This window comes from Antedon mediterranea, chromosome 6 (assembly GCF_964355755.1).
Source record: "Antedon mediterranea chromosome 6, ecAntMedi1.1, whole genome shotgun sequence".
NCBI lineage: Eukaryota > Metazoa > Echinodermata > Crinoidea > Comatulida > Antedonidae > Antedon > Antedon mediterranea.
Window position 1 is genome coordinate 28,184,701 of NC_092675.1, and position 19,315 is coordinate 28,204,015.

The 19,315-nt window shown below is 30.3% G+C and overlaps 1 protein-coding gene across 2 annotated transcripts in view; it reads right to left on the bottom strand.

The window, feature by feature from the left end:
- The window catches only part of LOC140051938 (serine/threonine-protein kinase PLK2-like), a 31,401-nt gene that overhangs the window by 5,244 nt on the left and 6,842 nt on the right, over positions 1–19,315 (bottom strand). For both annotated transcript variants that reach the window (XM_072097290.1, XM_072097289.1), the window contains exons 3-9: positions 12,657–12,764; positions 6,306–6,422; positions 3,016–3,233; positions 2,307–2,402; positions 1,409–1,811; positions 816–915; positions 156–245 (exon numbers count right to left, since the gene is read on the bottom strand). In XM_072097290.1, the coding sequence (XP_071953391.1) occupies positions 156–245; positions 816–915; positions 1,409–1,811; positions 2,307–2,402; positions 3,016–3,233; positions 6,306–6,422; positions 12,657–12,764 (1,132 nt within the window). The remainder of the gene's footprint in view (positions 1–155; positions 246–815; positions 916–1,408; positions 1,812–2,306; positions 2,403–3,015; positions 3,234–6,305; positions 6,423–12,656; positions 12,765–19,315) is intronic.

Here is a 19,315-nt window from a genome sequence, read left to right on the forward strand (position 1 = left end):
CTTTGATTGAAACTCATAAAGAAATGTCATCGATACAGACATTTCAATTATGTAATAGTTGAAGTTTCAGAATCAATTTCAGTATAGTTGATTGACTAAATTTTTAAAGTAGAATATCTTCTCAGATTTTCCTGTACAATGTGTAACAGACTAACCAGTTGGCATATGGCGTAGACAGGTCCGAAGCATCTCACTAACTTCAACAATAGAAATGGAGTAGTTAGTCTCGGGAACAGGTGAACTACCTAAAGTCATAAATGAGAACAACATTCAATACTAAAAAGGATATAGCAATTAAATATAACTAATTAACCATAAAGTTAAAAACTAATTAGTTGCATTTTAAATACAGTATAACCTCTATTAGGGGACACATTGAGGACCAAACAAAGTGTTCCTTTAACAGGGGTGCCCTGAACATTTTTAATTTTTAAGTCGCCAAGGATTACCAATAGTAAACTAATCACTGTCCTATCAGTGATTAGTACTCCAATTGATACAGGGGCTATTTTGTGAACCAGTTTACCAGGGTAACACCTACTCGTCTCGAATGATGAACTGGGTCCTTTAAAGTGCACATGGGTTATAACTGTGTACACTGGACCTACGGTTTATAGTTGTTCCATCACCCAAAATATGTGTTGGCTGTAGTGTTAAAACATATTCCCGTTCGTTTTTGCGAAAGTGTCCCTCTTAACAGAAGTTTTCTGAATAGAGGGTTCTGCTGTTATAGGACAATAATGGTGTGGTTTATAGTGGTGAGGATGACTATTAATCTTGGGTGAAAATTGAAGATAATGAAGGTAGATTCTCACTAGATTTTTCACGGACTGCATCCATGCTGACAGACCTGTTTGTAGGAATTGTTACGTGAAGTTTGGGACGTAACCTTGGAGTAGTGCTGGTACCAGACACCTACAAAGATAAGATGTTAAGTTAGTTAAATGAAAAAACCATTAGGGATCCTCAGAATTCAGAATATTCATTGTAAATATTATTATCTCTTGTGAGTATTCAATCCATCAAAAAAAAACAAAAACTAATGGATAGGCACTTTTCATAATTATTCTTATTGAATTCTTCAAAATAATAACAATATCAGCTTCCAAGTTGGTGAAAGTTGATTAGAGGTTTAGATTTCATAGTAGTCTCTCTGGAGCTACTTTATGAGCACTAGTAACAGTACATAAGAAATTCAAATCATAAAATATCAAACCGTATTTATTCGAATAAATGTCATGCTTTGAATAAACGCCTCCCTCGAATAAACGCTCCCATACAACATCATTTGGAATAGCCACACAATATTCATATTATATATGATCTACATTTTATTAAGCATTTTGATTTTTATTCGAATAAATACAGTACTATAAACAAGTGTACCAAATGCGCAAACTATTCTTACCAGGTGGCTATTTTTTTCACGTGCTGCCCTCATTTCAGTCATGGCAGCTTCCATATTGTCATGTTTCATTGTACTTTCTCGTCGCAACCTACAGAACTCGTTGCGCACAATTTCACCGGAACTATCACTCATCAGAACCTTGGTGGTAGGAAAATGAGGCGCGGTCGAAAACACTGTTGGTGACAGCACCTCAGGTGTGTATCCACTCACAAAGAAGTCGTGAAGAAGAATTTCTTCTAATGACGGTCGGTCTTCAGGTTCAGAGGTCAGCAGTAAAGCGATGATATCCTTGGAGTCATATGAAAGCGTGTCGGGGAATGTGTACTTATTGTGTTTGATCCGTGTGTATGTTTCTTTTAGACTGGTGGTTTCAAACGGCGGCCTACCTACAAGCATCGTGTAACTGAAAAAGATCATGTACAGTATGCATTGTAAATGAATTAAAAGTAAAACTCCTTTCGATCTCAATATAAAAATTCTGTTGCAATTTATTTATTATTTATTTGTTCTAGGTCCATTGGTATGGACTATAAATCTCTGTCTACACTATTAAACTAGTTTGACAAAAAAAAAACAAAAAAGTGTTTTTTGCTCAAATATGTTAGAGATATGATATCATGGTGTCCATATATGGACACATCACATTTTTTTGTCACATAAAGTTTGATAGTATCAAAGTTATTGTCTTAGTTATCTGAAGTTATCTATTAATTATTTTCATGGGTGTATTTTTATCACATTTACATCTACCACTAATAGTACATACAAATACATATACAGTTTTATACGTCCTCAAGACAATTAATGGCTCATAAAACTACAGTCCTAAAGAACATTTACACAGATATAGAAACACTTGTACTAACTACTAACTAACATAAGTTCCTTCTAAACTTACAACACACAGCCTAAAGCCCAGACATCTGCCTCAAAACTGTGACCAATCTTTCCCAGTACCTCAGGAGCTATATAGTTTGGTGTTCCACACATCGTCCTATATATAAAAAAAAAAAAAAATTGAAGTAAATAATAAATATATTTTAAATGTTATGGATTGATTCATTTAATATTTACAATGTCTATTACATCAATCACCATAGAGATTGCATAATAAAATTTTAATTATTTATTGCTATGTCACACTCATAGCTTGTGTTAGAAAATATGACCCATGAACAATATTGTGAAAAATTAAAATATAGCTTTAAAGGTTTAATTTATTCTAGTTGAAAGAATAAAATATGTAGAAGTAATCGGATGGGTATAACAATTTATTTAATCATTACGTATTTTATGTACAGTATCATTGTGATGTAAAGAATATATTTAAGAAATTGGTATTGATGACGGTTGTGTGTTGAGAATGCTCCCACTTGATCAGGAAAAAATGACTGGGGTAATAATGTTCAGCGCTTAGAGGTTTCACAACATTAGGTGCTATAGAAATCCAGGATATTATTATTATTATCTGATAGGCGTTTAATACAATTTTATATTGTAGTTGTAGCTCTCTTCTTGGTCTCTCTGAATATACAGTATAGAAGGTAAAAGAAAGGAATTTGGTAACAATAGCATCTGTAAAAAACCTTAACATTAAATTTACTTACCGTTTCCTATCACCATTAAATTCTAATTTTGCAGCCAGGCCAAAATCTCCTATTTTTACTTCCATATTATCCGTCAAAAACATGTTTCCTAGTTTAAGATCACGGTGAATAACGCTACAACTGTGCATATAGCGCAGACCCTCAATAACTTGCTTCATAAAATATCGCACCTCTGACTCGGTTAATGTTTTACGCAGCTTTAACATGTGCAGTAGAGACTGTAAGAAGAAAAATTGTAAAAAATAAACAATGTATAAAAGAAATATTATATAACAAACTGATTTCATAAAACAAATACATGTTTATTTATATTAAAACCAATAGATGCACTGATTATGTTTAAGTAACATAGTATAAAACTGACTCCAAATAACAAGAGGCAAGCCATGCTTCAACGTTTCGATAGTCTTTATTTGATCTTCATCAGGAATGATAACTGTCTGACTTTGGAATTATTTATTTCTGATGATGATCAAATAAATATTGAAACGTTGAATCATGGCTTGCTTTTCGTTATTTGGAGTCAGTTTTATACTATGTTATTTATTCATATTAGTTATAATGCATGAATTATTAACATTTTTTCCATAAATAATAATTGTATTGTAATTTAAATTATTAATAAAAACAAATTGTATTGTTTGTTATTACCAATAATAACCCTTACCTATAGTTTCACATTGAACTACTAAGAAAATATATTCAGTAGTTTGCAACGATATACTTGGAGAAAGTCAACTGTCCACATAATGTATTATTTTCTATGAGCACAGTTGATGTTTACAGTGATGTAGCCACAAGAAATAAAGTGGTGCGGTTTTCGCCAGAAAAGGGAACAATCTCTGTTCAAGCCACTGGGTTGTCAATGGCCTCTGTGAAAAAGCGGGTCAAGTTGAAACCTTACCAACCGTACTGGTGGCTACAGCCCGGGTTTATCTAACTGGTTCTGATAAGGTGTGCATGGTCGAACACAGTTAAACTTGGAATTACTAGATGGCACGCTCGCTTCGCTCGCGTACCATCTAGGTCGTGCCCACAGATGGTTCTCGAATACACAGTATTTCCAGCGAGAAAAAGATGGAGATTTCAAATGTACGTACCGCAGGACTATAATACATTGTCGTTTACAGAAACGAATAAATATACACAATGATTTATGTAGTCAACCAAAATTAGCACCCTGGGAATTACTTCCGAGAGAGAAACAAATTTTTTTATTTGGACTCATTTAAACAAACCCAATTTGTGTTTTGTATGTAACATTAAGGGTTGAGGGATGGGGGAAGAAGATAGGTACAAAGAGGAAACATTTTAAAATATATTCTTATCCACTCAGTAACGAAATATTGTTTTTAATGTTTTATAGGCCTATAAATAATATACCACTAAATACAGTAAAACATTTACGATTTAATACGGTACTTTGTTAAAACTCTCACTGTCATAGTCGATTGAAATAGTAAAGTACATGTAACGATACACCACTACGACGTTTATATATTTTTAAATTATTAATTAATACAAACGTTGAGAAGCAACTGTCAGTAATAATAACGTTTATTTATTTGTATATTATATGTTTATAATCTAACAGTAGGGCCTACCCACACTCACAGTAATAAAGTTTATTACCTCCGCCAAGTAGGTTATGTTTTCACCCCTGTATGTTTGTGTGTGTGTTTGTGTGTGTGTTTGTGTGTTTGTGTGTGTGTCTGTGAACAGCCTGGAGGCCACAGTTTTTATCCCATTCTAACCAAATTTGGACACAATGATCTATGCCCAAAAAGCTCGGACGAGTTCGAATTTGAGGGGGAAAGGTCATAGGTCAAGGTCACAACTAACAAAAAACTATTTTACTGTCTAGAGACCACAGTTTTGATCCGATTCTCACCAAACTTAGCCACAATGATCAATGACACATCATATAATTGTGGTTACATTTTGAAGGGTCTGGGTCAAAGATCAAGGTCCACCAAAAAAAAAAAATAAAAAATAAAAAAATAATTAAAAAAAAAAACCCTCAGTGGGGCTTGAACCAGCGACCTCAACTGTGAGAGGCTGGATACATAACCATTACACCACACTGTCATCCACAACTTTGTAGTGTGCAGTTAACATATTTACACTTAGAACTATAATAAAAAAAAAATGTTTAAAAAAAATATTCAGGGGGCATTTTATGTAGAGGAATTTTACAGTAGGCGGAGGTTTGTACTCTCGGAGTACCCTCTAGTTTGTATATATTTTTATATTACATCTAACAGTACCAACACTCACAGTAAGAAATTTGCGATTCAAATTGCGATCAAAAGTGGTTAATACCTTAACAGTATTGTACAGCATTGCAATACTATTTATGTTTATTCTCCAAGGGGGCCCATAAATCTAAATCTATACCTCTATGGTTAAACCAAATAATTTGGAATGGTTATTTGTATATTATATGTTTATAATCTAACAGTAGGGCCTACCCACACTCACAGTAATAAAGTTTATTTGTATATATTTTTATATTACATCTAACAGTACCAACACTCACAGTAAGACATTTGCGATTCAAATTGCGATCAAAAGTGGTTAATACCTTAACAGTATTGTACAGCATTGCAATACTATTTATGTTTATTCTCCAAGGAGGCCCATAAATCTAAATCTATACCTGTATGGTTAAACCAAATAATTTGGAATGTTCCATTCATCACAAATCAATACATTTGTAAAAACGTATATTAAATGTATCAAAATAGTATTTTTTAAAGAAAATCGGCCTGTCTTCAACATTATGATGCTGTACTCGAACTGTTCAACCGGTTTTCAGCTATTAAAAACAATTATCGTAGGAGGAGATAGAAAAATGCGAAGCCTCCTCGCATTTTTGTGGCGGGTATTTTTCAAGATGGACATCGATTAGACAGTGTATCGGAAAACACCCCTATTTGGGGCAAATCTTTGAACCTAAATTCGTTTTAATCGTCAATAACTAATTATCTAACTTAATTTAATTAGTAAACAGGGTTACATCAGGTGGTTAAAATCAGTACCGAAAGTACGAACCAACTTTACATACCATCGAGTAAGAATTCTAAAAGTAAGGCGCGATTTACCGAATTTTGCCCTTACGTAAATTTATATATAGATTATGTAATATGTCATGTCCTTGTGATATCAGTACTGTAGTAGTTGGTTTTAATCCTGATATCTTATAATATGAAACTAAAATTGAAAAATTAAATTGGATGTGCGATTTACCAATAAAAACAACTGAATATTTTCAATCTTAAGTACTGTACCTTTTTATTGCATAATTCCAGAATGACATAAACATTTTCATCGTCTTCAAAGTGTTTATGAAAACCGACAACATTCCTATGGTCAAGTTGTGAGTGGATATGAATTTCACGTTGCATCTGAAAACAAATATATTGATAATATATTGTACTATCTAGAATTAATATTTTATTTCTGTATGATGCTTGCCAATATTTACATTAATTGCCAATAAAAATATATACACACGACACATGTGACAGAAATTATTGTACAATTTACAAATACAATATCCACTTGGGATAACATTAACAAAATCATAATATTCAACTTCAATTAATTTTGTTTATTTATTCGGCTAGCAACACATTACAATACATCATAAGCAAAATACATGGCTGTGAAGATCTGTCTACACTATCAAACATTATATGACATAAACATTTGATGTGCCCATATACAGTATGGATATGATGATGTCATATCACTACTATATTTGAGCATATTACTACCATATTTAGGCACATAACACTTTTTTATTTGATTTGATTTGAATTTATTCGGAAGTACACAAATATACATTACAATTGGTAAACAAGAACAATTAAAACATACGGTAGTCTTCCATGGATAACCCAAAAAAGCCGGTAAATATCATTCCGGCTTATTTCCATTGGGGTCCATTTGTTAAACTAGTTTGATGGTGTACACAGAGCTTTACTCAGATATCTCTTTATTGCTACTCATGCCATTGTGCCAATCTGATTTAAAAATTTCATTGTACAGTTTATAATAAATGCTTATAATAATAATTATTGTACAATACAATAGAACCAAGTAGATTATTAATAGAATTTATTCAATAAACAATATTAGACGCATATAAGCAGATTAAAATTGACTCGTTAACCGTCAAACTGGCTGTCGAATTGGAATATGTAAATAAGAATGCCATCTTTACGGCGCCATCTAATCGTAGCAATTACAAAGGTGTAAATATGTTGATAATCCGACTGGAAAAAGCTTTATTCCCTTGGGAAGTGTAGATTGTGATGAGAAGACTGTGTTGGATGGACAGCTTACATGTTATGAACATCACAAAAATGTTCAGCAGGGTGTGTTCATTGAATTTCTTAATGCTCAATGATTGAGGGAAAAAGATGTATTGTTATTTCCCAAAATATGAAAAATAGAGATAAAATAAAGAATAAAAATAGTCCATTATGTATTTTCTATTTTTTTTTTATGAACAAAAATTCAAAAAAACCAAAACACATATACTGTATATTTATTCATAAAATCTGGTTGACTTTTTTTTCTCTAAATTACGGTTTTATCAGGTAAAAACTGAAAGTTGTTTTCTTATCTAATTTTTGGTCTAAGTGAAAAACTACTTTATGACACTAAAATGGCTTAATAGATATTTTGGCAACATTTCACTACTATGAAAAACATTTTAAAATGGCTTTTTTATGATATTTAATTTGTATGCAATAAAAAAATCTAAATTTATAGTACTGTATGATGGATAAAATGACACTAATAATAATAATAATCAGATTTCAATTAATGTGTAAAAAACAGACATTAAAAGTAACACAATTCAAATGAGATGTTTTTAAGATGTTAATGACATTCAAACAGCCTGAGGCAATGGAACTTTAAACAACAAATGCGATAGACCTAGATGTGCAAGTCATGTAGTGAAGGAAAAATGATGGTCACTGTACACATTGCATACGGTAATAAACTTGATATGCTAATGACAGAACGACGAATATGACTTCCTGAAAATGTAATTGAACTTAGAGAGAGAGAATAGTAACTTGCTTATCTTCATAATGTAATTTTATTTAGTAAATCCTTCCTTTTAAAAATGAATGTGACACTTATTGGGAATATATAAGAAATATTGTCATGAAGATTGTTGGAGTATTGTGGGTCACTTGATGTTCAATACTCTATTCAATGCAACATCAAAAGTGCATTTTTGAAAGTACACATTTTAACCCTGCGCATTTATTCTTGTTATCAATTGCGAACTTAAAATAAAAATACTTGTTTATTAGTATTCTATCCAGTTCATATTTAACTATAGTTAGTATTGTATTACCAATAATAAACTATTAAAATAACATATCTCCGAATGATTAATAAATTTCTGTAAAATATGCATAATTTATTACGTACATAATTTTAACACATTCTAAAATCAAAAACTAAAATTACTATAACCTAAATAGTATAGATGTAGCTCAAGATTAAAGTGTTTCTGTAATGTGTATAATTTTATCATAAATTATTTTTTTAAACCAAAAATTAAAATTACCATTACTAATAAAACAGAATATACTAAAGTATATTTTTTTCTTTATGAGAAGCTGTAAACATAATGTTTTGAATACAGTAAACGAAAAATCAAAATGCTGTACTGTACTAATATTAGACTAGAGTTAGCTTCTATTAAAACAGTATTCCTTGAAATTGTTTCGTTAGTTTGTTTGTTTGTTTACAAACAAAGATCAGTTTCATGATCTTTTTTGTGGTTTTAGCATTTATACAGTTTATAGAAAAGAAAATACATTTGTCAAGAAATTGTTATTTTTCCATTCTTTTTTTTTAAACATGCTGATTGAGTCCAAAAATATGTGATAAATTAAAAGAACCAGAAATAATGAATAAACCGTTTTTTTGATGATTGACCTTTATTGTTAATAAACTAGAATGTCTACTATATTGAAATTCAAAGTAGCAGGTCTATAAACAAACACACTAGAAAAAATAAAAATTATAAGTTGCCAAATATATACAATATTTATAAAATCAATTATCCAATACAAACAAATATTAAAAATATCTTAAATATTTACAATATTAACAAAGTATTGAATTACCATCCAAATTTGCCATAAATATTATGTACAGTAGGTGAATTACGAATTAATGTAAACAGAAGACACTTTGCGTGACAATAATACAGCAGTAAAATATGTCGTTAATACCTTGTGGTTGTGTTTTTCTCAAAGTATTACATAAATCTTAGGCGGCGGAATGTAATATCTTTGTGGAATTATTAATGAATTATGGTACTAGATTTAATTTTGACACAAATATGTATTCTGTAAAAATAAATTTTATCTTAAATCATAAATTCATCATATCTCTAAATCTTTGTTCATACAGGGTTGTGTGACTGTGTATTGCCATAAATTTATAAGGTTGGTTCAAATGAGATAGTAGCAACAAATCTTTGACCAATCGCCAAACTAATGAAAATTTGGATATCTGTTGCTTGTAATTGGTCAAACCGTTTGCATTGTATACTACGGTATACTGTATCCCCGCATTTCATCCTAATAGAAATCAAGCTGTATTGTCAACTATGCTAAGTAGTTTTATTTTCTAGGTACATATGAGAACTAGTAGTAGAAGTATGCAGATTAAATTAGCATGGTATGAACTTTCACTCGAATAATTACTATACGTTAAAGCTGCTTTCAAATAGCGCCTGGATTCAATCCGGGGTTTTCGACCTCTTTGATCAAGCATCCTCTCTGTTAACACGATCACATTAAGTTGAAGTGTCCTGCGAAAACTATGATGGAAAATGGGTTCAGTGGTAAAGCATAGGATCGTTCACACCAAATTCGTACAATTTGAATCTGTACCGGATTCGGACTCCAAATTCGCAGCGAATTTTTTTCTTTTATCCAATCAGCAGTGAGCATGAATGACCTCGTTTGACAATGGATAACCAAATTCGTGCTTGATGTAAAAGCACGCTCAAAGCTCACAATATTTTTCTCAGGGCGTCAAACCAATTTGGGGGCGATGTGAAAGTAGCTTTATTATGATAATATAGCCAAACTATTCAATAGCCTGTAAGATCAGCATAATAGCTTATAGTAGCTTAGTGGTTGCTTAACACCAGTTGACAATCTCTACAAAGTTTAGCTAACAACAAAAGAAGTAGATCTCTATTGAATCACTTTGTTGTTTACAACCTTTTTAATTGCAACCAAAGTGTAGGTGGAAGTACTGCACCATCAAAGGTGGTCTCATCTTTCTCACGATAGCAAAATGTGTCAAAATTATTAAAGTCATTGAATAGGGATATAAACAGGATTTAGTGGATATTCTTTGCCCTCTGCCAAATAAACTAATGTGATCAACATTGACAGTTTGTCCATTTCAAAATATTGTTATGTGCTGTATAGACAGAGCTTTAGTTTTGCATTATTCATCCTCAAATAAGGAAATTTGGATTAGGCCCTCAAATGGACGTTACTTATAAAAATTGCTCAGTATAATTTTATTTATATTGTACTGTATTACTGTATCCTTACAGTATTCTAATAATAATTCTAGTAATCTAAATTTGACAGAAAAGCCTCAATCAAACACACTCACATGTACCTCTCCCAGGCATGTTTGTTGATAGTATGCTGGTAATCATTTTGACTGGCTTGGGAATAATGCCAAAAGAAGCACATTCAAATGTTTCAAATAGTGTTAGAGGTTTTAACCAGTACAATATTAATTCTTGTTGTCTCTATCAAACTACACTGTTTATGCTGACACTATTTGAAACACGTACTGTATCTGTACTGTACTGGTTACTTTTTTGTGCTACCCTGAATTTATTCCTGTACTGTTTTTTAATGTTATTTTGTTTTAAGTTGAATTCGAATAAAGAAATGGAATTAAAATGAAACTATATATATAGTATTTGGTAAATATTGTGGAAAATTAAATTCTTAATTCTCTATGTGTGATCCTCACAAAAAAAATCAAACAGAAGGTTCAGTGTTTGAATCTCATAGATTTTCTCATTGTTAATGTTATGTTTCAAATTAATTAATATTCAGTATATCACCTGGTGGTTTAGAATTTGTTCAATACAGGAATGGTTCGGCACACACCACAAGACAGTTCTTTTGCTATTCCTCTACATTCCTATACATCTATAAAGGTATTGTATACTGTGTATGTAAATTATACAGACACTGTAGTAAATACAACTTATAAATTAATTTAATATTTTGCATTGTTCTAAAACTTGAAGTTCAGTTGACACTTCTTAATACAAAAGGAAAAATTATAAATTATTTTGTGTTTGATAATAGATTTTTTCAGACTTTATTTTCCTATATCAAGTGTTTTCAAGTGGACTGTAGCCTAGGCCTAAATCACTTTCATGATGTAAGTTTTACTATCATTTTGTGATCATATAAAGAAAACATCCGCCTCTGGAAGCATATTTATTGCTTAATTATAAGCAAATAAAAAAGTAATAAGAAATCTTGTATTGGGTACAATGAACTTAAAATTCGGTAAAGCGTGCAGTATAGTGCTATCCATTACAAGTAAATCACTAGGCCCATGCTGAGTTATTGTAGTAAACTTGAAGGTTTGTTTATCCTACTAATGAATGGTGCTTTAACGATCCACTAGATTGGGCTACAGATGAGTGACCAACTTGAATAAACCAATCACAAACTTACTCTCATATTACAGCATCCTTTCTATGATATTTCACCTGTAATTTATTAGTAATTCAAGTAAATTTTCTAAGGTCAAACACTTTATGTACCAGCTTTTTTTTTGTATCTTTATTTAATGTTAATCTTTATTTCAAAACTCAAGAAATATATTACCATTTTTTTTTATTGGTACTTTGTTTTGAAAGAAATAAATGTTAACTTGAATTTAATTAAATGGAATATACTGTAGTACTAATAGTATTCAGATAAAAATAATATTTAATTTATAAACAAATTTTGCTGTCAAAAATAAATATAATTTCAAATTAAAATTGTTATACAGATAATTAAAATAATATCTTTTTGATTTTCCATTTCAATTCAATGTGGTCCTTATTGCTCCTAAAAGTTTTTTTTTTCTCATAATTACAATTTTAAACAGCAAACAAAGCCTTGTTTAAAAGCTTGAAAAACAAATTAGTGTAAATTGGAGAATATCTTGTCTAATTATTGTGTGTGGTCTTAAATGTAGTTATTTTAATTAGAAAGTAGTGCAAATTAAATTGTCTAATTAGGATAGCAACATTCAAAAACAATGAAATAATAGCTTGTTGAAAAGCAATTTAGTTTGTAGCGATCATGCCTACAGTACTACTACTATTACTACTACAATCTAAGCTTAAATTATTTTTGAAATTCTTTTGTTAAGAGTATAATATGAATGAAACAGAAAATTGATATCATAAAGGTTATTGTCCAGAAATATAAAAGAAAAAGTACAGTCACATCAATCCAATTTAAGTATATTAAATCAGAAATGTGAACTTGTACTATTATATATAATGCAATGAAGATAAGCAATTTGGGAGATGTACAATTGATTTTTCTCACCTTTTCCCATTGACTTGGTTTCGCAATCCTGGCTTTGGAAACTATTTTGCCTGCGTATAATTTGCCAGTACTCATCTCGCAAAGCTCGTAACATCTTGCAAAACCACCCTGTTTAGATGATAGATAGATAATAATAATTAATTGAAAAACCACTTTTTATTTATTATATAATATTTATACACATTTTAAATACTTTAAAGTGGTTTAATTAAAATATTTTACTTAAATAATCCAATATAAAATTCACTGTATCCATAAAATCTAAATGAAATATAAATTACTTTATCTTATCTTACTTCTTTCTTTCCTTGTTTTTAAAATGTGTTTATTATATCAATTTGCAAACATTTCAAAAAACAGCAATATAGAAATCTATATTGATATATTTCCTGGTTACTGGCTTAAAGCTGAGTATTAATTTTGTACGAGATCGTTACTATAGTTGTAAATAATTTATACAATCTGGATAGATGAATATGGATAAATCGTTAAGTATGAAAACAACAACCTATACATAGTAGGGCCTATACTGTTTAATGATTTATATTATTAATAAATGACATTAATATGCAATATGTTTCCAATATTTCTAAGAACTACAATATTTTAAATGTCAAATTATCAATATCCACACATTTTTATATTTATATTTTCAAACAATTATTGTAAATGAGTGCCCAAGTTCAACTAAATGATTCTCTAATGAAACGTTTTTCGTCACTCAGACATTACGCTTTCCATGATTTGTTTCCATATTTTTCTGTTTTAGGCAGGATTGTTTGTTATTGTACTATAGTCTACATTTTTTCCTTTTAAATCGTTTTATTGGTTTATCCAGTTTTATTTTGGTCTTCCTGGTGATCTTTTTACTTTGTTTTTAGTTTCCTTCATTGCTTGTTTAATTAGCATTCATATCATCCGGTATCTAATCAGTGTTCATACTATTTTGATCTTTTTCATTTAAATCTTTTACTCCATTCTTCTTGTTTTGTTATTTTGTATATTTTCACATTACTCCACTCTATCTAAATTATTATTCATTATCTTTCGCAACATCTACTACAGTATACTGTCCTTCCTAAATGGTTGCCATTTTTATTATATACTATTTGTTATGTTTTATTGAAATAAAGATATGTCATATATACTGTACATTTGACACTTGTTTTAGTATCCTAAAAGAATACTGACGTCAAATGATGACTGCACTATATATAATAAATAATTGTTTTCTTTTCTTCTAGCTATAAAATGTAATATCTATATCTTAACACCTAATATAAGTACAATTTGAATAGCAAAGTCAACAATTCATACTGTGGTCGCATCTCATTGAATGGTAGACGTATGCTGATCTAATTTCAATGATATTGATTGAGTTTGTAGTCTCCAATGATCTACCTCTTCAAGGCAATAATAACATATCTTAAAGAATTTATATTGGAAAATATATTAGTAAATAGAGCATTGTGTTATTACAATCCTATTATAAGATGAACAGCTATCTTAGTTATACTGTACAATCAGGTATAATGATGCCTGAGAATGATGATCAGTCGAATGCAATTACCCAAACAGAGGCCTTTCCCCTGTGTTTACTCTACTGGCATACTACAGTAATAGAGTCCCTGAACAGTGAATTGAAATGGCAAAAACTATTTATTTTTAATGTATTTTTTTTAATGTGACCACATTTCTGTTAAGTAGACGCAAATCTTTAAAATGCTGAGCATAATTGGCCTATCTTTTGCATTGCAATCTAGTATCATAATTGGCCTATCTTTTGCATTGCAATCTAGTATTATAATTGGCCTATCTTTTGCATTGCAATCTAGTATCATAATTGGCCTATCTTTTGCATTGCAATCTAGTATCATAATTGGCCTATCTTTTGCATTGCAATCTAGTATCATAATTGGCCTATCTTTTGCATTGCAATCTAGTATCATAATTGGCCTATCTTTTGCATTGCAATCTAGTATTATAATTGGCCTATCTTTTGCATTGCAATCTAGTATCATAATTGGCCTATCTTTTGCATTGCAATCTAGTATCATAATTGGCCTATCTTTTGCATTGCAATCTAGTATCATAATTGGCCTATCTTTTGCATTGCAATCTAGTATTTTTAATAGCCTTTTTCAACTGGGGTCCCTGGGTTCAGCCAGTGAGCATTCATTGCCACCGAGGGTCACTCTTATGTAAACAATCGATTATCATTTATGTTTTGATAAAATAAGTTGGGCATAATAAATATATATATATATATATATGGGTCACACTGTTATCATTGTATGGTTAGGACTTGAGAACTATTGATAATGACATTACAAAGTTCTTTTTTTAATGATCTGTAACTATCCAACTTACTGTACAGTATATTCATATTATTAATTATCAGAAATTCATTTTATTTTTGTATTTTATCAGTAGCGTTAACCTTGGAGATGTTATTAGAAAAGTATAAACATAAATAAATCTATAAAATATGTATTGCTATTAATAATTTGAAAAAAAAAATGTAATTTTTCTAGGTAAACTAGCTAAGAGGGAACTTTATAAAGTAAAAATAATTTACAGCTTTGACCTTCTTTTCTATAACCAAAGTCAAAATGTATATTTCAATCTACAAATTTAAGAATTAAATTTAAAATTGTTGTAATATTAGACCTGGAAATACATTAATACATGTACCTAGAGGTTCAAATAGTAATATGTTGACCTTTACAATAATCAATAAAAATATTCTCCCAGAGAGAATAAGTGTTTCAATCCAGGAATCTGTTTGGTTGCACTTGCCAATAGTGTGACAAGTCTTCTACTACTTCTTATTAATATGACACAAAACGATGTTGTATTTGTATCAAATTTAGGTATGTACTTGTAATATATAGCACGTCCCATTGGAGTTGTTGCCTATATTAATTAGCATAGTCTCTGAATATACAACAATATCTTTTGCAATAACAAATCACTCGGGGCTTAAGTTTGTCTATAAAAATAAAGGTTAATGTGAAATAAGGAAGACTAGGAGATTTGTAAAGCTTTTGTGATTTACATTCTGCTTAATAATTCAAGGAGATGCCTAAATAAATGCTTGTTCTGATACTAATTATAAGAATGATTGGTGGTATTTTTTTGTCAGAATATTTTAGTGTTTGTAGAAAAAACAATAATGTTAGTCATGTGCAGTCTCATCAATTACGATTAAGTATTGCTAACAAGGATTCAAGTAGAGTGGCCGAGAGGTTAAATCAGGGCACTGTGATGGAACAAGTCTTCTAAAAATTGGAGGTCCGGAATATATTTATGCATGTGTACACTTAAAAGAACTCAGTGCATCTTTCGGAGAGATTAAGGGGTTACCCCACTCGCCCTGCTGTATCGATCCATTTGAGCCCCTGTCGCTTATGACCTTAATTGAGAAAATTCGGAGTATATGCCCTCAACGGACCCCACAGCAGCCACAGTGTAGCACCTACCATGTCACAAAGGTTTTTGTACCACAAGAAATTCATTACAAGACATGTAAATATCTTCCTAGACAGCAATATACATATACCGGTGTTGCATAATATTATGATAAATTTATTTGCTATCATTCACAACCAATATCATCATATGTACATAAATTTCCATCATATCAATAATCTTAAAAAATTAATACCTTATGCAAACAGACTAATAGAGAATCGGATGAAAGTGACTTCACATTTAAGCTAATTATGTGCACTGACTTTGAGAGAGACGCTATAGCAGCAGTACAGTAGGTTAAAGTATACACCTGGTAAAATACTACATGACTCATGCCGTATGATAATCACCGGTGAGCCTATGACCGTAAGCCGGTAATCGAACGATTCTAATGCATAGCACGCGCTATCAAAATCATATGTAAATACAGGTCGTAGGGGATCTCTCTTAGAATTTGTTATAATGCTTTAAGACTGCAATGACATTCATTGATATGATAATTTGAAGGAAATTAAATAGCAAATTTTTATAACTTATCTTTTATGTAATAATGACTCAATTTAAAAGCACTTTGCTTAAAAATTGTTCATCTAATTTTCCTGCAATTTAATTTCAATTAAAGTTAGATAATACTATTAAGATGTCAAAGAATTTTTGTATGAGTTAAATATTATATTATATACCGTACTGTATTATTTCATAGCGATTTATGTTAATTCTCAATGCAATTGATAATATAATAATGTTACAAATAATAATACAATTTACAAAGAAAAGGTAATAGCCTAAAAGAGTGATTGAAATAGATTAAAATCTAAAATTTTCTTAAGAGATTAATTAATTTTAAAGTAAAATTTTACAACTTTTATATTAAAACAATCTTATCAAATATGTTATAAGATTTTTTTATATTTTGCTATTTATTGTTGTCTATTTTTACTGATATTGTAATCAGATTTTATTAGAATATTTTTTACCAAATGTATATACAAATTGTTATATTATAAATGTTTGTTTGGTGGAATAGGACACCTACAGTACTAGATAATTTTAGGAATCCTGTCAGTCTGTCTGGTTGTGTTGTATTTTTCTTGTTTTTTGTCCTTGTTTTCCATTATTGTATTGTATTATTTTCATGTATTGTTTTGAGGCAAAACAACTGAAATGAAAATGAAACCGTGAACATCAAAATCTTAATAAACGTCATGTCATCTCATTACATTAACACATACAACTTTTTTAATAACTTGCTCCAATGTCAACAACCTTACGCCAACACCGGGAATTAATTATTGTAAATCCCCAAATTAATCCCATTGTGTAAACTTAATTAGCAAACAGCTTAGTATACAATTAATTTTTAAGTTTTTAAACTTGTAGGAAAGTTCAACACTCCCATGCACTGACTCCCACCAGTGCTTGATTACACCTATTGTTATGTAACAAAGTATGACAGTTGATTCTAAACAATACTGAATATAAATGGTAGGTTTTAATCTTTTGCACTACCAGGAACCAAAGTATTAAGTTTCTTACTTACTGTATCTGGAGCATGGTCATTGTTTAGAAGAACAGTGATTTAAAAACCCTGGGATTATAATATCATTGAAATATTAACTAATTGGGTATGGATTTTGTTTTATGTATACATTAACAAGTATTATTTATACTATGGTTCTGTACTACTGTACGCTTTCCCCTAATTACAGGAAAAATAGTACTTTAATAAAAAAAAAAACGTTTTTATATTGTGTTTTAAATTGTATTGTTTCTAAGCTCAGGAAAACAAATATTATGTATGTTATATTATGTGACAATAAATTGAATCTTGAAACTTTGAAACAAACTCATATGTTATGTTATTAAACAAATGTGGTTACTGCATGAATTGAATAAAAATAATTTTGACATGGTTCCTAATTAAAGAATAAAAAATCTATGCTTTCTAAACTAAGTTTAATGAGAGGTATCCCCAGTAGTTTGAACCTAAGATGATGACACTAATAAGCACCAAGCTACCGTGCCACTAATAATACCAATACAAGTATTTCTTTATATGTTAAAATCAATATATCCTTGACATAAATCATTGCATGTACAAAATCCCTGTACTGTTCTATGGGAGACAGAATGGCAACAGAGAAATGAGAAATTTCATAATCATCTTAGGGTAAATCTCAGTTTGTATGTATGGCGCGCAGTCAGTGCGCTACAAATCACATTTCTATTAGGGATAATTAAGTAAATCAGAGTGGATGACTGCATCATTAATCATATCAACTGGATTTGTACATTTTGAAACATTGAAATAAAAGGAACATTTACTGTTTATTATTATCAGATGGAATATTTGTACGCTGTAGATGTAACATTTTTGGGAAACTCTTCATTTAATAGAAATGTGATTTATTCTTATTTTTCCACTTAAATTTATACTTCTATTTTATATTTATTTATCGTATTGACTCGTTGGTGCTGTCCGAGTTGAATCCAAATGAAACAAGCCGTCTTGAGATAGCGTCGGGCATAGGTTTTTTGTCGTCGGGAGAACATTAAACATGTTTTATAGTATGACGCTGTCTGAGTTGGTCTTTAGATTAACAAGTGCACTCACTGTAGAAGTATTTTACTTAGAATAAAAAAAAAAGCATCTATATAAATAATATTAATAGTAATATACTTTCAAAACCAAATTTGCTTATGAGACAATAGAATAGAAGATAGCATGTTATTATACATCCTGACAAACCCTTCCTGAACAAATGTTGTTTTAGTTGTATCATCATAATGTGTGACTTGTTGATTTAACATTTCCTCAACACCCTAAAGTGTCATGTCAATCTGTATAAGTAAAGTGGTTTGGATTATAACCCTGGAACTATATAGTTAAGTCGAAGATGCTCTCCAGGTGGAATGTCATCCTGAGATGAGTAGTAGTAATTAGTCTTGTTTATTTTAATTCATTTATATGTAATTTTTTACTTTCTATGGACCAGATTTTCCGAAATAAAAGATTGAATGAATAAATGAATACAAAAAGAATAGGACTGCAAATAATTTCTTTGAAATATAGACCTGTCTTTATACAGTAAGTAAGCGTTACCACCCAGGGCAGAGAAGCTTAGGAACAGATTATTAAAGGTCTTGAGAATTGTTTTATAATATTCCCTCAACAACAATCTCAC